Below are 21,039 nucleotides of genomic sequence, written 5' to 3'. Positions count from 1 at the left end.
GAGTGAAAGGTGTTGCAATGCTGTTTAATAAACCAGCACAGATATTGACTGCAGAATGCATGCTCCTGATGCAAAGTCATGTGAATTACAGGAGAGCTAAAGAACACAGCACGACTGCAGCATGAACAAAGATCACCATAAACAAAGCTAACCAATATGTAAGGTGAAAAAGCAAAGCCAACGAGCCTTTCATATATTTCTTTTAAGTAGCTCCCAAACTATTAAATACATAACCACCTTTTAAAACATACCAGTTTCTTTATTCTGGCACATGGAATACATATGTTTCTTTATTTTGGCACACAGAAGGAATGAGGTAAGGGTGACTGATGAAGTCTCTCAGCAACTTCAAATTCTGAGCAGTGTTGATAGCACTGCAGACCGCAACATCTGCAACATGAGCTATATCGCTGTGCATAGAAGCTATTTGATGCAATACATCTCAGTTCTCACAGAAGGATGACATGTTTGCAACACCAGGAAAATATTCCCTTCAAAAATATTTTTGCTCCTTTTAAAAGAATCTTGAATGCTATCCTAATAGCATATATATGAGCATCTTCATACAAGACTGTGCTTACAAATAATAATTGTGTTAACATGGGAAATGTTAAACCCACGAGTTGAACATTTCTTTCCTTACATATCATTTTAATGAACTGCTGAAAAATTCTCTTTATTGTGTGATCATCCCTAACAGAAATGGTGCAGGAACTCCAGGCACAATCACACTCCCCTTGAAGTAACAGGGAAGTCTGTCAGTCATTTAATACGCTTTAGAAAAGAAAAACTGCTTGCTGTGTCAAGAGGGAGAAACTGCTGTAGTTGTTTTTACAAAGAATATGCTCTATCCTTTATCTACAGACTGCAAATAACTATCATTAAGTTTCTAAGAAAATTGTATTACCTTCACTATCAAGCCCTTTGAGTCAACCATCCATATCCTTTTGACAGCTGCCTCTTTAGATACTCCTTCTTTTTCCATAGCCATGACAATGAGGTTTGCTATCCCCAGCGCAGCCTGAAGGAAAAAAAAAGAAGCATATGAAACCAGAAATGAAAGAAATCCCTTGCTGACTTCTTTCCTCTAACCATTATTTTAACTAAATTATTTAATTTTATTTAACAATAAAATTGAATTATTTTTTCATGAAGTAAATACTAATATTTGGCAGTTAGGAATCATACTGAAAGGTATAGATCTTAACAGCCTTTGCAGTGTGGATAGCATAAACAAACTGTAATGTTACAACTAATATTTATTCCATATAATAATACCAAAATAATTAAATATTCTTTCTGCTTTGAATATTTTTTTTGTTCATTAGATTTTTATTTCACAATTTAAACCAAGGAAAACCACACTGCATGCCAGAAAGTACAATACAGTCCTAAAAGGATTTTTGCTCCTTATCTTTCTTTAACATGTCCATCAAGAAGGTAAGTCTCCTTTTACCTACTGTTCATGTGTTTTGTAACTCTAGACTTGGCTGTGCTCCCAGTGAAAGCAGGGGCAAGAAAAAAATCACTTATCAATATTTTGCTGAAACATATCATTCTTACTGGATTTTATATTTTATCCAACACACCAAAGACAGATATTGATTGAAAAGCAAGCAACAAAATGAACCAACAGACCACTCAGTATTTTGGATTACTAACTCATACATTTTAATGGGGTCAATTCTCATTCTTGTTCTTTATTACTCAGTTTCACTGAGAATCAAGTGAGTGCGATTCCCCTATTTCTACCTAACAGTTAAAAAATAGGTAGTTTTATTTAGGAAATACATAGTTTGTTTAGGAATGAGCTTCCCAGGCTGGAATGATATCTACCATTATCTCTTTGCAGCAACAGGCACACTGACATTACTATTACTACTAATAAAATAATACAAAATAAAAATAATAATAAAACATTAGACCATAGATTCATGTCTGTTGAACATGGAACAAAAATGGGAATAAACTCCAGAGACTGACAATCTTGATGTAAAAATGTGTTGACATACAACAGACATGGATGTAAATAATTTTGAAAATTACAGACCTGATCTCAGTAGCTGCAAATTTTGAATATAATTAAAAATACTTGGACTACACAAAGCTGAGTTACTCTACTGCACCTATCAAGGGGTTTTGTGATTATGAATAATGTTTTTCAAAAGCCTTTATGGGACTGCAGACTTGCCTCATCTACAATGTGTCTGTCATCTGGTATATAAATGCAGCCTTCACTTGTGTGCCAGTAGGTTAGAAATTTATACTGAAAAACTAGTATCAAAAAATAAATGTGCATTAAAATTTTCAGAAATACATGATCTTGACATGCAGAATACTAAAGAGCTGTATTTAATGACAGGAAAAATCAAAGGGGCACTGCTTCTTACTAAGTAACACTGACACTGGTAAATATATTTCACTTAAATTCTCTTTGGCTGCCTGATATTCATTTGGCTGCCTGTTTATTCATCTTTCCAACATTTTTTCATAGAATCATAGAATCATAGAATATCCTGAGTTGGAAGGGACCCTTTTTGTTTATTTATATTGAGAGCAGTTCAGTAACTTACAGCTGAAGAGCTAAAACCTGAAGTAATTAAGAATAGATCTCCACAAAATTTCATATAAAAAATATGAGGCCTCACTGGATGGTCAGAGAGGACTTTTTAAAGTTTATGTTCAAATTAAAAAAACAACTTTTATCAGGCCTTAGTGATCATTCCACCCATTTAATCTTCTTGTCAATTGAATACATATAACTTAAATAAATATTAAGAAAACTTTTCAGACTAGAATTTCTGCTGTGTAAAAGCACATACTTCTCCAGCCCCCTGGAACAGCACTGTGTGATCTGATAGCCTGTTCTTAGTGATACGCAGAGCAGCAAGAAGACCTGCAACAGCCACAGATGCAGTTCCTGAAAGGAAAAAAAAAAAAAGTTTTTCTTTGATCAGTCTGGAAAAAATTGCATTGATTAGGCATATATTTTAAATATTTTCACAGCATCTTTCAGCTAAAAGATACAAATACGCAGGCTAATATGAAAATATTCAGTGGAACTGGAATTTTGTGTTCTTTGTTTTTATGAAAATAAAATGCAGGTGGGAATATCTTCAAAGTTAACACTAAAATCCGATTGATTAATTCTACTGAACAGATGTCATGACTGGTGCAATCAAACTGTTACAAAATATTCTAGTTACTCTCTTTTTCAGAAGGAAAGGATGGGACAGCTCAGAAAGAAGCATTTTGAAGGACTCCAGATAGTGGAAGTTAAGAATGGTCTCATTATTGAAACAGATATCTGCACTGATCCTACAGGAGGCAACAATTCTGCAGCTTTCTTGAGAAATGGAAATCCTGTGATGGCTATAAGACCGTTAAGAAACTTCACTTCTCACGTAGAGGTTGTCAGAGTAGACAAGCAAATTGTGAATATTTACAGAGAAGCCAAGGGAACCAAAGGTATAGGACCAGCTTATTCAAGACACTGACTCTCCTACTGCATCTGAAAACCATCAAAATTCCAGTCCACTGTGAAAGAGGTTTCAATTCATCAGCCTCTAAAACATTAGAAGTACCTTTTAAATCTCTATTTGAGTTACACCACAGGAAAAAAGGTTAAAATTTAGTTTTATGAGTTAGCCTGTAGAGGCCTTTCTTCTCTAAATCAAAACTACAGAGAAGGAGAATTGTCTGTCTTTGAATAGAAAGATTTTGGTCCTCATTGTGAGAAACACCTAATAATAAAAAGTAGGGCAATAAAGGGACCTCAAGCAGGCATCTAACCCAAACTTGTTCACAATGACAGGACAATACCTCCGTTATTTCTGACAGATCTTTGTCTACCTTGTTTCTGTCTCCTTCTGAGAACCTCTGCAATGTCCTCAGCAATCTATTTCAGTGCTTCAATATGCTTTTTGTTGAAAATATCAAATCCAAATTTTTTCCTCTTCTATCTCAGCCTCTTGTCTTACCTATCATTGGAAAACCTGACACCAGTAGTTGAAGACTAACGGTGTCACAACCTGCTTTTCTTCGGGGGAACAATCCCAATTCCTCCACTCTTTCAGAAAGTTATGCTTTCTGAAACGCTCATCACTCATTCCTCTCCTCTGGACTTTATCCATTTGTTTTGTATCCTTCTTGAATTGCAGCACCCAAATCCACACTCATTATTTCGGATGAATTGTTGGCACTGTTGAGTCTAGCTGTCAGCTTCTGTCATGCTGAAGACAGCTGTAGTCACCAGTGCCTGATATCTGGCTAGTCCAGTCCACAGACCAGTTACACCTTCTGCCCTGCCAAGCCCACTGGGAGGAGGAAGGATACCAACTCCAGGTACCCATCTTACATGTTTCACACATTGTCATTTTGTCATTGTCACTAAAGGACAGGCACAAAATGGACCAGAAGAACTGGTCCATATTCCTGCAAGGAACTTGGATCCAGTAAATACTGAAAATACACCCAAGAAAGCAGATCAGTTATCAGCACGTTCACATTTAAAGACATCCTATGGACAGGGATAGGGTAGTGAGGTAGATGATACCTGCATAAAAGCTTTGCTAAAAGTGTTTTGTTTTTTTTAGAGGTGGTTCTGAAGAACCAGTAGCAAACAGCACTGATTTCATCAGGACTGAAAAAGCCGTATCAGCCACTAACAATTAAGGGTTCAAAGTGGAAAAATGGGTTTCAACACTCCTTGAAGACTTACGATGCCCATCTGATTGAGAAAGAGCCAAGCCACAGGAATATGAACGAGAGCCCTACGAATTCCCCCTTGTTCAGTTTTGGGAATAACAAGCGAAGTCTTCTTCACGCAGCGGCTGTCATTGACTGACCCAATGCTATAAACTGATTTTCAGAAGCCTGAGGTAACATGCGAGGAGATCTGCTGGATCCTGAAAGTCTGTTTCTGATCACCATGGCACTAACTGAAATAACCTACAAGTCACCTCATTGCTTTTGAGGGGACAGCTCACGTTGCTACAGATTTTTTCCTTCAGAAGTGTGAAATAGGTATGACTAACCTTCCAAAAGCACCTGGCCCAGAATCTGCACGTTGGACATTTGCCTTCAACACGGAGCTCCCCTGCACGATGTGCTTTCGCTATTCACAAGTCTTTCTCACAAGCAAAGCCAAGTTTAAAACTCAGCTGGCAGTAATCTCTATGCTGAACTCCAGAAGATGCTCAAAACAGGTCTTTATATTGTGGGCACACAAGCTGCTAAGTGTCAAACACGGGTAGCTAAGGATCTGAAAGAACAGTACGAGGAAGGAGCCCAGTCCTGGGTAAACCTCTCCTTAAAAGACAACATTTGTGTGTTGAAAGCTGGCTTTGAATCAGTGGCTTATAGGTTGGATTATCTAAGTTTCATAAATGGTAACTTAAAAAAATAATAGTAAAATTTAAGAAAATGTTTTAAAGCTAGGAAGTTTGTTGTAGAGTCACTTTGCCTACCTGAACAGTTCAAAAAAGTGTGTCTGTAGAGCTTTAAAATGGTTTGTTATGTGCTTTGTGATTATGACTTTTCCCTTCGATCATCAGGAATACAGGACACCTTGTTCTTAGCCCACTTAATGTTTAGACCATACAAATTTGTCATTTTTAGTCATTTTTATTACTTGCTTGGAGCTGAGATCATTTACTCTCTTCTCCTGCATTTCTTAAAAAAAAATAAATAAAATAATAAAAAACGGTTCCTCTGAGGCATGGCTTCATGAACACCAACTGTCAGGCTGAGACACTTCCCCACCACAGTGTCCAAGAGTTTGCTTGGTTCTTTCCCAGACGAAATTAAGTCTTCCTCTGGAAAGTGCCAAATTGGCAAAGGCCAACAATGGCAAACCAGAGAAGTCCGACCGCCTTCTCAGTTTCCCTTGGTACTCTACCAAACAATCCTCATAACCTTCAATAAAACCCCATCCTCTCTTTGGATGCCAAGTGCTTGCTTCTATTTTATGTTACACAGCTGTGTTTGCAGGAGAGAAGGAAGAAGCTGACATAACACGGCTTATCCTTAAAACCATCGATCTGGCCTCCTGAAAAAGAAGTCTGCTTCCGGCCCTGACATCCCTTCTGTCAGGCAGGAGGTGGCCACAAGTCATGGTCACCTCACCAGAAACGCTCTTGGAGAGTTGGGGAAGTGGCTCTTCAAGTCACTTTCTGGCAATGGAGGAAAAAATGAAACCCTGTAAATTTATAGTGAATGGGAACGCTGGGATCATGCTTATCTCCATGGCTGATGTCCTGCTAGGTTTGTTAGCTGGAAAAATGAACTGCGATTATGTATGAGCAGTCAGAGGACTTTTACACACTTTACTACAATACCATTTTGTGTTTTAAGGAAAAAGAAGAGATATGAAAAAAATGAATAAAACAGTATGTTGAAAGTCAACCCAATTTTGCATCAATTATTTGCAAGGTATGTGAGTTACTGCTACCCACATGTTCATTATCAGCACAATTCAGAACGAAGTTTAGGAGAGCTATTAATACATAAAGGTTTTTGTTTCTCATGAATCACCATTTGCACAGAAGAACTGCTCTAAAAATGGTATTTTAAAACTACTCTACGTTGGTTTTATTCAGACATTTGACTCTAGAAAGCATAATGGCCTCGTTTATTAGCGCACTGAATTCTCTATCACCGCTTGCTGCTGGCAGCAGCTGTCATCACTCCTCATCAGCAGCTTCCCTTATTCATTCCTCATGAAAGAGGGGAAAGCTGGCCACGTGAAAGGCAGATCTGTTTAACCGGAACTGCTCTGACTAATGGCATGACCTTAAATTTCACCGTGAATACCGAGTCGAGTCTTTGAGAAGAATCAAAACGCAATTCCCATCCAACTGCCAAAGCCCCACCGGTTCTGGTGAATGTTACGGCTCAGAAACAGAATCTCGCTGCTTTTCCTACTGTCATCGCTGTACGAAGGAGAGAAGCTTCTTCCCTTCCCTCTCCCACAGAGCACAGGTTAAACCCACTGTGTGCAGAATAAAATGGACACTGTTAAAGGTATTGTTCTCACAGAATTTCTAGAAGAATAACCAGAGCAGGTTTATCAAAGGAGAGTATTTTTCTAAAGAGGTGTACATTTAGATGTGAAATTTCAAAGTGCACTATTTTTTTTTAATCAAGCCTTTGTAAGCTGTCCAAGATGCTCTAGCCTTGCTTGGTACTGTAAGCAGTGTCATCGAGCACGAATATGTCACAGGAAACCCTAGAGACTGCAGCCTTTTTGGGGTTGGCACAGTGTAAACACTTTGGAGCAGTCTTCTTTCAGCAGATGTAACAATTAAAGAAAAAAGAAGGGAAAAAGCCCCAAAACACAAGGATGGAGAAGTTACTTTTATTGCCTGCAGTTTAACTTGAATGAGAATTAAATGGTTTATGGCACTGAAGCATTTGTACATTATTTAAAGCTTTTAAGAAATGTAATCAAATACAAGCATTTCCTTCATGTCATTTTCTCTACATCATCTTTAAAAGCCAGCAAACAGAAGGAGAGGAAGCTTTGCAGCACATCCTAAAATCTGAATTATTCATTCTTGACTAAAATATAAGGAAGTGGTAAAACTAAGATTCCTATTTCTCCATACACAACATAATGGAAATCATATGTCAACAGTGCCATTCTTCCAAATAACACAGTGCCAGAAAAAGAAAATGCATTCCCCTCTTCTCCTCCTTCTGGGAGAAAAGCTGAGAGCAAATATCCTACCTAAAGGGTGTGATCTCGTTTACTAGTGGGGTGAAGGCTGTGGGTAGCTTACATCCCATACAAATCCAATCTCTGCTGTTTTATAAGGCCCTTTCCAGACTCATCCCCAACACGCAGCCTGTTCAGCTGCACTCCCGTGCGATGGCTTTGACTCTTCTCTCCACTCACTTTGCTTCCCTTCCCTGAGCACGGTGCAGCACTGCCCATGTCCCTGCTCTCAGGGCGGAGGTAAGCAAGGGCTGAAGCAACCTAGCATTGCTGTGAAGCAAAAGGGCACTCGTTTAAAAGCTGGAAGCTCTCTCCCTGGATTAAGCTGACTTTCAAAGCTTAACACACACAGGTTAAGCTTTGAAAGATGCTCAGCCCCACACTGCAGCACAGAGTGCAAAGAAGGGAGGTTTTCAGGAAAGGAGAAATGGAGCCTTTTTAAAAGAGCAAACGTTTGGCATCTTTGAAAAGGGATACAGAACAAAGTCACAGATGGGCTGAGGTTGGCAGGGCCCTCTGCAGTCATCGGGTCCAAGTCCCAGCTCAAGCAGGGACACCCAGAGCAGGCTGCCCAGGACCAAGATGAGACAGGATTTTTCTTCACCCATAATGAGGAAAAAATGAAAGAGGGGAATCCTCGTATGTTCACGTCCTTGTATGTGTGCAAGGAAAAGCATACAAAAACTAAAGCAGGGAATTTACTTGAAAGCACGTTGATTTCAATGTAAATTTACTATCAAGTAATGGACAGTTGATATCACAAATTTACTGGAAGAAAAATGCATTTCACAGAACCCTATAGTACATCTCTTGCTAAGATTTCTATTTTTAAAATTAAAAAAATCCCAAGGTCTGTTTCACCTCGTATTAGGAAAGAATTTTTGTACTCTTTTCACTTAGCATCAGAATTTCAGACATGATATCAATGTTTGAGCAATTAGATATCGTATAACCAGCTTTTCCCAAATTTTTGGTCAGAGAACATGTTTGACCCCCATGCCCATCACAACAACAAACCCCAAACCTTTTTTCAATTTGATTTCAAGAACTGGAATTTCAAGATACTAAGTGAATCATTTCCAGTATTAACATTAAAAATAATTAATGTTAAAAAGGAGAACACTTGACAGAGAAATTCAGATTGGTGAGAATTGCAATGACTTAATGTTACGTTGGTCATAACATAACTTTCAGGTATAATTTTCCTAATTATTCAAATATCAGCCTGCTAAAAACTTAGTGTGTATTTTAGATTAAAACACGGAAGAGAGATAAAATAAAAATCTTAATACCATGTGTTCTACGTTTTTATTTAAGGTCTGTTGTTTTTAATAAAATGTTGGTGCAATTAAACAGCACAGCTGTTTAAAACAAATGACATCTAAAGTCATGATGGACGCTGAAGTTATTTGCATGGAGAAATTACACTGTATTGAAATTATTTTTCTTGGCATAAAACACAGGTTCTGTGCCCATAATGGAGGGAAGCACTGCACAGTGAAATCGGGCTATAATGCCAAAATAAAAACTTACAGAATTATACTGCACACAGAAACATTTTATATAGATTGACTTGTACTGCAGAAGTTTGTTGTTTTCCATTGAAGCAATTTTAAAGTACAGGGGTGGGGAAAATCCAAACAATTAGCTGAAATAATTGGCCTGTATAGAGGCAGAAAGACTGAAGAAATTTATGCCACCATTTCAAATTTGTCCACATCTGCAGTGACTAAAAACAACTACCGTGTGATGAGCGTTGAGAGACCCATGTAAAATAAATGCACAGCTCCTAAGACGTGGAAACTTGCCTTAAGCCACCAACTGTGCTTGAGCAGCAAAAACGCTTTCAACAGGCACACCAAAACTCAGATGGGAGTGGAAAGGGAGAGCTACAGCATCCTGTTCTGCCTGCAGCTAGGTTTTATAATGGCTATGAAGCATTGCTGCGTGTTGCAGAGGCACTCAGGAGTAAGGTGTGAAGCCACCCAGCCTGCCACAGCTGCAGAAGCACAACTGCAGGCACCCAGCTTGCTCCCGAGCTCATACACCACCTGCCACCTGCTTAGGCGCTAAGCAAATGGATTAAGGATTTTAGACACTGCAATTCTGGACTTGCACCTGTGACTTCTTCTTAAACCGATATTAAGGAGATTTGTCCATCATCCATGCAGCAGGGAATGGTAAAGGTTAGTTTCTACAAGGGGATTTTCAGCCTCCTAAACCATGGATTTCATCCTGCCTCCTTCCAGGGAGGCTCACCAAGCAGAGAACATCTTCAACCTTAAAAAAACATCTTTGTTTTGTGATACAAGCCCTGGTTCATTTCTGGCATTGGTACATTCCAAGGCAGGACTTGGAGAGAGAGGAAAAAAAGTCTCATATCTTAAAGAAAACTGTCATTATGGTCCTTCCTTCCTAAATACATTGGGAGACAACTAAAGTTATCAACCTAATTTAAATGAGACATTTAAAATTTTTGTAAAGTTTGACATAAAATATTTCTAAATATTTCCAAACATAAAATATTTCTCCCATATATGAAATTACTATTAAAAACAAGCCAATGTTGGAGAATGCTCTCTAATAATTAGAGAGCCAGATAGATAAAGGGATTTATTTTAAACACAAGGTTTTCCCTGATTCTCATTTCCAAAAATCGTATTTTTGGAAATCCGCGTTTCAGAGAAAAAAAGATGAAGCAAGCTGACCTGTGGTCAGAATGAAAATAAGCAAGAATCCAAGAAAATAAGAAGTATTTTTTTATAAAGCAACATCACTTACTGTGATCATAAAAATATTCCAAAAATATAAATTTAAAAAAATCATCATAATAACAGAGGGAAAAATTCACCGCCCATCCAAAAACCAAGATGCTCTCTAGAATGATAAAACAGGAGTAATTTCATTATTCTTCCTAATACAGAGCTATTGAAGTTGGTCTCAATCCTTTTTCCTTGAGTACAGCATTGGGATATAGAAAAAGTCACAAAGCTTTTTCCAGAGAAAAGGATGTGGTGGAGACAAAACTGTTTCCAGAAATTCTTGAATGTGCCTACAGGCACCAATAGTAAGGAGATTAATGACCAGTATTTAGTGATTTTTATACAAGGCAGATACTACGGCAAATGCTCTGCAGTGGCATCAGTTAGGGGCATGGCCCTACAAATAGCTCCGAGCCAACGGAAAACAACTGCAATTGTCCAAGCTACTACTTGCTAATAGGTATTCAGCTTGCCATATTTTTTTATTATTATTATTTTTTTTATGGTGCCTGGAAAAAGTCAGGATCATATATCAACTTTTTAAAGATTTCAGATATGTTAAGGTATCACTAAGATATATAGGGATCTGTCGTCTGGCTATCCTGTGATTGTGAAAAAAACTGCAAGACTTTCTATGAAACATCAGAAAAACTAATTTATTTCTATCCTTGAAGTAGCTTTGGCTTGTCAAATATTTGGACTAAGAGAAACTCTGTTTAATATGTTGCACAATCACTATCTTTATAAGAAGATGGCGAACAACATAAAAAATTCTCCTTGCTTGCTTTCATTGTCCTAATGCTACATTTCAGGTTTACTGCTCTAGGGCTAGAAATCATAATTTGGAAACAGAGAAAGACAGTCTTTGAAGTAGCCTGGAAAAAAAAAATCACACCGTTTAGAAATGGAGAACCTCTAAGAAGGATTGCTAAAGAAGCTAGTACCAACCACTAAGGTTGTCAAGGTGAGAGATCCTTAGGTTTTATAAACTTGGAACAGAAAGAGGGAGAAGGGAGAAAAGATGACTATATTTGGTCATTCTACCGCCACATTAGGGGAAAAGATGACTTCCTACAAAAAAGATGCTGAAGGTATTTATGGAGATACAAGGACAAATGTCAGAGCTAGAGCAGGCTAAATGCATCTCCTTTCACCTGCTGGAAGCTAAACAAGGATCAAGGCTGGAGATAACCAGAAAGTCCCAAATATCATTCATGAAAATACAAGAAGATGCACAACCACAAATTAGATCACAGAAACTGAATAAACGTAAGGACTCTATGTGGCTGCACTTCTAAGGAATGCACGAGTCCCTGAAATAGAATGACTCAGGAATGACGTTCAAAAAACTCAAGCACCTAAAGCTTGACTTGAAGTGTCACTGCAAACTGCTAGAAATGAAGAGGGTTAAATTCCCATTTTTGATCTCACCAGTACAGAGGACCTCCCTTTACCCATGAAATCGTGAGGGGGCAAGAGGCAGTGAAGGTCACAGGCCCTACCTGTGGTGCCTCTCTCCAGTTCTGAACTCAAGTCTGCTGGAAGGGATGGAAGTGAGAGTGCTTAAGTTCCTAGAGAAAGTTATTTTCTAGAGTTCTTTTTCTAACAAGAAATTAGACACCAAAGCAGTAGCTCATCTCAGTTCTTGGGAGCAAAGGTACATATGAGGCCTGTCTAGGCTGAGCACGGAAGCAATCCCCCTCACTTACAAACCTAGGCAAAACCCCAAAAGTCTCATCAGAGCCCAGTCACACAAGCTCTACCTTCTGCTGTTAACTTTCCTCATCCTAGCTTTTTGTTCTCATCCTACATCTTTTCCTTTTGCCCTCTGCTACAAATGACTCAGATGGGAAAGCAGTCATTTTCCCTCTAAAGTTGAATGCAGCCCCGGAAGTGCAATGCAAATCAGAAAGGTATTTAACTGAGTTGTCAGTTTCAGAACTGAAATAAAGTTTGACATTTACCAAGAAAGCTCTGTCACACAGAAGAGACAGTGGATCAGTTGTCACTGGAGTGATAAAAAAAACTGAGGGATGTACAGTCCAGGCTTGAACTCTGACATTTTCCCAAAGATCTGAAGTTAATAATTTATACGAGAAATATATTCACACACTGAACTATTAAAAAAAAAAAAAAAAAAAGAGTGAACATCTAAATAAAGCATGAGAGGGGAAGTAAATGAGGGGAGAGGTTAAGAGCAAAGACAGCTCATCATAAAACCATGCTTGAGGAAACCAAAGGCAAAACATGACACCATAATGGACATCCTGAAGTAAAATCCTAAAATCTATTTTTCTGACTTAAAAACATCAAAACAGAAGAGAGAGAGTTTATTACCTTGAATGTCATCATTGAAAGTGCAATACTTGTTACGGTACTTATGCAGGAGGCGGAATGCATTGGCATTAGCAAAATCCTCAAATTGAATGAGGCAGTTCATGCCATACCTAGAAAGACCAAAAAAAAGTCCTTTAAGTTAAGAACAATACATAATTGTATATTATAAAGCTATTAACATTTGCAATCAGATTTTAAATGCAAGTGTAATAGGATAATGACATAATATGATATCTACTGATACTCTTCTGTGATATTATGTATCTTTATACTCATAAATCATCTAGAAGGCATAATTAGAGTACTAATATACTTTACTCACTTCTAAGTTAAGATTAAAAGATTAGGGGAAAATGTTCTACATTTATGAATATCTCAGCAAAACCCTTCATTGAGTGATCAGCTAATGAGAAGAAAAAAAAAGGCCCCATAGGGAAGGTAATAAAGAAGTAAGAATAAATCCAAAGAACATGGATTATATTTTAATGTTATTATGCAGGTCAGCAGCACATCACTCACAAGACCATGCTTGACTATTCTTATAATAAAAGAAACATTTAGCAGAAACACAGTTAATCCAGACAAATGATAAACATGTGAGAACATGTTAAGGAAGGAAAGCAATAGCTGTAAGTTTCAAATGAGTTACACTTGGTTAATATACGCTAAAACTTTGTGTATACACAGAAATGAGGTTATCTAAATGCTGCATCTACTGTTTGACTGGGTTGTCAGAACTGATTGTCTGACATGAATACTAAATGTTCTTAAATAGTATGCTCTGATCAAAGTTATCGTGCATTTCAATGTTTCCTCATGCTTTTAGCCAACGAAAGAATTAAAACTGGCATTTCCTATAGCAATTTGAAACCTTCAGTATACACGTATGCTATGTGCATATAACTGTATTTTGAAAATATAGTATGCGATTGCATCAGATGAACTACTTAGTCATATTAGCTAAATTATGTAAGACAGTTCAACTGCATGTGTAAGTACCTTTTGATGAACCTTGTGGTAACAGTCTCAAAGTTAATGCCAATTATTACATTTCTTGGAAACAATTTGACTTCTTTACAGGCACCACTACTGACTGCAGAGTCAAACAAAGAGTTTTTAAAGAGATTACTTGACTCCCTAGTCTCCACAGCTTAATGTACATTCTCCCAAAGTACGGTCCACAGCAACTGCAGATAAGCATTTGCAAGACTGTGAAACCTTGCTGCCTTGCGTCTACTGCATGCAAAAGCTGTATCACCAGGGAGCCATCAGCAGGATTTTTCTAGTATACTTAGGTGCCTACTTTGACTTCAGCAGGCATTAGGCACCTTGGATATACCTAAAATCGTCTAGGAATACAGCAGTTTTATTGTTTTAATTCTGGGTATTAGACTCCCTAATACCTCCTATACTCATATGCCAGTGTCTAATAAACGAAAGATTGCCCTGGTTTGCTGGTAAGGTTACTTGTAAAATGGAAGTTACATTAATTTAGTATTATTATTATGCATCCTTCAGTCCTTAGACTTGAGTAAATTCAAGCTCACAGTATATTAGCAACAGGAAAACAAACAAACAAACCAAAACAAATGCCCTCAAATACTGAATGTCACATGTGAAAAGAAAAAACAAAAGTACAACTTGAATATTTTAAGATTTAGGGTCAGTACTAGAACTGCCTGTACAAGTTTGGCTCTGGAAATATCATATAAACTGTATCCCACCCTGGAATAATATTACACAAAAGTTCTTAAAAAGTGTTTTAAACATTGGTAAACCTAATGGCAATTTGCACAGACTAAGGGACCATTTGATTAAAACTTTTAAAAAGTATCGAAACAAGGTTTTGCTATGAAATTATTACTAGAACAATTGTTGTGAGTTATGGTTCATAATTTTGTTATGAAATTGTTATTAGAGACTAACCAGGCAAGATCTCAAGCATTTCCTGCTTCATCCAGAAAAGCAATACATCCGTATACGAGCAGTTCACTATAAATACTCTACTCCAATGGTAATCGAGTTTAAAGAAAAACTATACATATGTTTGGCAGCCATGTTAAGCAAAGCCATCAATATAGAAAAAGCAAAAAATAAAATAAAATCCTGTGACTAATTTAATTTCCATGGAAATCACATATTTGCAGCCACATTACAATTAGCCAGAACTACTGGGATTCCACTGGCAGGAACTGCAATCCCTGCTGAAGATAAATACATCTTCAGGTTTTACGGAAAAAGCTGGACTTCTTCAGCAGCAAAATGACAGGCAACCATTTGAAAGGGAATTTGGCAAGTCAGTACTTGAGTATAGTAGATCTCACCACTGAGTTCATATAAGAAAAGAAACTGCAGCTACTTTTCAATAACTAATTAAAGTTTCTAGCCCTACTCAGTATCTGACAGGAATTTCTGTGATTCCATAAGGGTCCAGGAGCTGACAGTTGGGTAATAATTTGAAACTAATGAGATTAACACTCTCAAGCCCTGGAACTTGGTTGAAAGTCTTTTTGCTGATGTCATTAAGCCAACGTCTGTTTCTTTATTTTACCATATATAACATTCCATTTTCTCATCTGCATTTGATTTTTCTCTATTTTCTAGACACATATCATAACTCCCCGTGAATTATATTAAATTAGAGTCCCTGTAGAAAGCTCTCACTCTATACTGGGCACGCTACCATGTAATATGGAACAGTAAATCCCCGGCGTTCCAGAAAATCCCCTTGCAACAATGAACTGGCCATAAAGGTGCCACACTTTGTTCTGGAAGCAGTGACCACACCAAAACTGCCACCAATTTCTAGATCAGTTCTTCTCTGACTTCCACGTTACTATCACAATCACTTACAGCAGAAGATGAGCCAAAATCTAAAATGATGTTTGCGAGCAACAGCTCAGTTCCACTTCCCTTTCCGTGTCCCTCTGCAGCTCCCATACCATTCTGAAGGATGGATGGTGTTAGCTTGTGATTTCTCCACTATAAATGCAAACTGTTTGAATCAACCCTCACAAAAACAGAACAATTCTTTTTTTTTTTTTTAATTTTCTCTCTCTCTCTTTTTTTTTTTTTCTTCCTACATGATGCTATACTTTCACCACAGATTTTCAGTCTGGAGATGTACCTCTTCATAGGTGGGTATGGTAGACAAATTACTGCTGGATGAGAAGGGAACCAAACGCTTCATGGCTTGCCCATGTTAAGTCATCAAATCCTGTTGTGCCTTCCAAACCACAGACGTTCCAGAAACTGTGGGCCACTACAGTGCCGTAATTCATATCATCTTTCAAACATTACGAAAAGAAAAAACAAAGCGTGCAACTTCCTAAAACACGACAATCTTAATATCTGTTCATTGACGCTTTATACAGATATGGCACAGATTGACCTCACTGAGTTTCCTCAGATAATGTACAGTGACTCAGGTAGGTCCAGAAGGAAGTAACTGAGGTCTGCTACAAACAAAATAATCAGATTTAAAACAAAAAAATAAACGAACAAACAAAAACACCACACCATTAAATGGTTGTGGTTGACCTTACATGGGATATGCTAAAGAGAAAAGGCCTGGAGCTGAGTGCCAGCAGCTCTAAACAGGACAAGAAGCTTAGGAGGCAAAGACCTTCAAATAAGAAACTGTCATGATAGAAAAAACTCTAAGAGATACTTCTCTGTATTTTAAAAGTAGTGGACTCCATATTGCCATAGTGTGAAATAAAGGTGTTAACCCATGTACTGACTATCTAAGTAGACAAACTTGATCATCACATTCCTTAGGAGGATTTCATCTTCCTATTTGTTATTTTAAGACACAATTTAAAATGTAACCTAATACCCTTTTATTTTGAATGTGTCCCCAAAACCAGCCATGGAAGCAAGCAAACATTGTATGTGGTTATAATACTACAAGCATGAGTCACATTTAACATATCTCACCTCATCGCTTGCCCAAAACAAAGACGTTTCTGCAGCTACCACTACACCTGACCCAGGAACAGATAGCAGGCATTGGGGAAATGGAGAGCCAGATAACTGCTGTGCAGGTTCATACTGAAAGGTGATACAAAGAGAACCTACCCACTGGTCATCAACCACCTTAACCAGAACACTTGAAGAAATGACGGGCCTAGGCCCCGGCTACCAACACCCAGGAAATAAATATCAGGAAGATATTCTTCCTCAGTACAACCAGAATAATTGTCTTACAAAATTCTTAACTATTTTCTTGCTCTGCAAGAAAACACTTCTCTGATAGCAATCGCCTGGCCTCAGCAGTCTGGCTAGGACTGCTGGATTCCTGCCGCAAGTGGTTTGTAGCTGTGAATTCCTCTCTTCCGCCTGCTTGGGATGTGTCACTGTAGTAGCTGATTAAACACATATAAATCATCCCTAGAAGGCGATAATCCAGACCGGCATTCTCCCTTGTAAATCCTGTTTTGTCACCCGCATCTTTTTGTGTACTCAGATCTTAGTTTCCTGCTTGAAGTCACACAGGCAGTCTGAATCCCAATGCAGCTGGGCAGAAATTCAAAGCCATCTTTCCTCTTTCAGGACAGAAAACACATGCAATTTAACATGCAACTTTAGGTTTGTCATTGAGCACTGGAGGCAAACACTGGACAATGGGTGAAAAAGAACCAACCCACTAGAATAATGTGTGGCTGATGGAAAACACTAATACCACTCCCTATTAACAACCTATGTTGGGTAACAGCCTTACCTTAGTTTGTGCAATTTTATTTATAAATTTTTATTGAATTGTCTGTGACAATGATGTTAACTTTTCAAACTATTTCTATGGATTATATTTTTATGTAACAGTCTGGAGAATAATGTCCCCAGCTCCTTAACTCCACTAAACACATCATGCTAGCATTTTGGCAACCCTACGCTCTTAAGAGCCTCAAACAAGGAAAACCCTCAAGAATCCAAAGGGAGCTATAAAAGTTCGGGCATCATTTTGAATTCAAAACATATGATCAGTAAAATCCATGCTAACTTCTACAGTGAAGAAATTTTTCTGGAAATATATTTGGATCATTTGTTCTTACTGCCAGGCATTGTTTTGGAAAGTTTCCTAAAGGAACAAGTGGTTGCTTTTCAGGCTTTTAGAGCTTTCAGAATCCTATTTGACTATTTTCTTTGTTCATGTGGGTCTGGAACTGGAAAAGCCTTAAAATCCATCAGAAGTGGTTGCCGACACCCACTCCTAAGAAGGAGCAAAACCAAAATGATAGCAATGTTGGCATTCTCTCCCTTTCCTTGTGCGTCACTCAGCCCCTCTGCCAGCCAGAACCATTTATAGTGCACCAGGACAATGTGGAAACCAGCTCATTCCTCCAAGTGCTTTAAGCTTGTTAGTTTCCATATATCCCACTGCTCAAAACAGATTTAAAGCATGACACTGCTACGGTCTCCTTCTTGTCCCAAGGCTTTCAGGAAGGGATGCCTTCCCACTTTCCTGCCCAACAGCTCTTCCAACCCGGGTACCTTCTCTTCCCTTCCTGGGTTTTTTACTTCATTTCATCCTGCATCCATGCTAGCACTTCTCCAAATTTAACTAATTTTTGAAGAGTCTACTAATTGCTCTTTAAATTGAAGACTTAGGAGTCCATCCTACTGAAACATTACATTGAAAACACTTATAAAGATATCCTATTTGTGTGTGTGCGTGTATTAAGTGTTATTAAAGGAATAATATTAATGGTCACTAGAGAACCTGAGGTAGGTTTCCTCTACTTCAATTGCTCATTGAATTAGCTATCAGATGTTTCAGGGCTGTAAAATATAAAGTCTATGAAATAAATAATATAAGATTGTTGTAAATATGTTTTATTTCTTCTTGTAGCAAAAATATTAATATTTCAAAGTGAGGACACAAAGTGTGAGACAAAAAGTGAGGGCAGCAAATTCATCTAATATTTCTGGAGACTGAAATAAGCAAAACCCTATGGCACACAGAATGACACTCGTATAGCTGTTGGACTCTAAAGGTATAGATGACCTGTACTGAATCAAGTTTGTCATCTTCAGCCACAAGGAACCCACTGCAGATTTGACAGCCAAGGCCCTTTTGCCTTTAGTAATGCACAGGAGCAATCCTGGCAAGCCCACCTGGACATATACATCCCGGGGCTTGTGAGAAGCAGGTATGAGACTGAGTGAGTGCTACCAACTTGTTTAGAGATTTTGTAATGTGAAAATAGCTCCGTCTCCCACATAACCATGTACTAAGTGTTGTCGAAGTCATTTCATATGGGCAGACTTCATCAATCTGCCTCCTCTCTGCTGTGAAAATTATTCAGGTCCCTTCAGCAGGAGGAGGGTGTCTGCATGACACAGTAAAGAGACAGTCTGACGCTTGTTATACAAGTAATTTACACTTCTGAAATTTCATTACATGAGCCAAACTCTTACACCCTCTTCTTGACATACATAAACCAGCACTAACAGACTAGATCATTACCATGAAAAAACATACCACAGAGAAACTTCCACAAATGCAGAAGTCTGCAGGCATGGCTAACGCTTGTGTTAAATCAGAGGGAAAACAAACAAACAAAAACTGTATTATAAATGCTGACAGTTTTTCTCCTTAAACAAATAATAAAAAAATACCAACATTCCTTATGGACTTGAAGGAATCACAGTCAACTACAGTGATGTTTTCTCAAGAATTTGCATTGGTTCACTTGTCACCTGATACTGAGCCCACCTAAGTCAAAAGTAAAACTCTTTGAGCCTGAAAATGTAATTCTACGTCTCCTAGCTATTCTACTTCTTTCAGTGATACTGCTCTAGCTGCTTTGACTGTGACTTAGACCAACCATCAAGCTCAAATTACCTTCAGTTTTATATTTACTTAAAAGAGATGAGTGTAGATTTGAGACAGATGATCTGAGATTTTGTTTTATTTTTTCTTCAGTTTCTTCAGTTCTTCTTTAGAGACTTGGCACTGTCCCACCTTGGCAGAGAGAGGGAAGGGTACTGAACAATTGGATTGGTCAAGTTTCTGGGCAGACTAAATCAGAAAAACAGAGAACCAAGAGAAAAATCCATCTCATCTGGAACGAGTGAGTAGCTTTATCCCTCCTGAATCCTCAGCTGTAGCTAAAGGTGCAAGTCACAACTTGCTGTCTCAAAATACAGAGTGGTCCTCACTAAGCCCTTCAAGCTTTCAAAATATAATGAGTAGTCTTAATTAAATGGCTTTACACTAAACCAAGAAGGATCTGTTATCAAAAAAAGAGCATATGAAATCCATTACGCTGTACGATAAGGAACCCTGTCCAGCTTCAACCATTTGCATCTGATTTCAAATGGGTGTGTTTGCTGCTCACTTCATGACTGTGATCTTTAAACAATTCTTAAAAATTCAGTGATAACTACTGACTTGCTCAGATTATCAAGAAATTTTAGTTTACCAAGAAAAGAATCAGAAAGTCTCAGTTCTAGGCTTTTCCCTGCACAAGTGCAAGCCAACACACTTTGCAAATAAAAGATTTTTAATGTTCTAAATTTTGGCCAAAAATACCAAAAAAAAAGTACAGCCGCTCTTGAATGGTGGTCAACAATAACATAGGAATGTCACAGGGAAGCCCTACATAGATCTCCCAGGATGAAAAATGTGGTATTATATATATATATTACAATTAACAATTACTGTGATTAGGAGAACCATATATTCTGAGAAGTCCAGATTCCTAAATCTGGAGACGAAATGTTTCTCTGGGCAAGTCCTCAGATTGCTGTATTAAATTGACAGCTGCACTTGGAAAAGGCAGAGGTTCCCATTCATTTGCACAAATTAAATTTGCATTCACTGTGTGTGTTTTAAGATGGAATTTTGCAACGTAGTGCATAAAAACTAGATTTGCTTATAAAAGTTTTTTATTCTCTTCTCTTGAGAATAAACCTTCAAATGTTCACTGCCCAGATCCTCATTTTCTCCACTTTCCAAAAAAGGGGGAGAGAGTTTGGACTATAAACAACAAAAATAAAAAGGGATTCTTGGCTGATAATTTTACATCAGAATATTTCTTTTTTTTTTTTTTTTTTTACTGTATTTTTGTGTCTGTATCTAGTAGTATTTAAAAGTAATTTTTCAATAAAGACTAATTTATTAAGATTCTTAAACACATAAGGATTCCAGCTTGGATCATTCCTTTGCTTTAACTTAATGCTTTGATGCCTTACCAAATCAGACCTGAGTGATTTAGA

General features: G+C 37.8%; 1 protein-coding gene across 1 annotated transcript in view; it reads right to left on the bottom strand.

Annotated features, from left to right (window-relative positions):
- Positions 1-21,039, bottom strand: part of ME1 (malic enzyme 1) — a 173,240-nt gene that overhangs the window by 21,953 nt on the left and 130,248 nt on the right. The window contains exons 7-9 of the mRNA XM_068678068.1: positions 12,817-12,926; positions 2,823-2,920; positions 908-1,021 (exon numbers count right to left, since the gene is read on the bottom strand). Coding sequence (XP_068534169.1) covers positions 908-1,021; positions 2,823-2,920; positions 12,817-12,926 — 322 coding nt within the window. The remainder of the gene's footprint in view (positions 1-907; positions 1,022-2,822; positions 2,921-12,816; positions 12,927-21,039) is intronic.

This window comes from Anas acuta, chromosome 3, assembly GCF_963932015.1.
Source record: "Anas acuta chromosome 3, bAnaAcu1.1, whole genome shotgun sequence".
Classification (NCBI taxonomy): Eukaryota; Metazoa; Chordata; class Aves; order Anseriformes; family Anatidae; genus Anas; species Anas acuta.
Note: the sequence above shows the minus strand (reverse complement) of the source record. Positions and strands in the feature narration are given on the sequence as shown.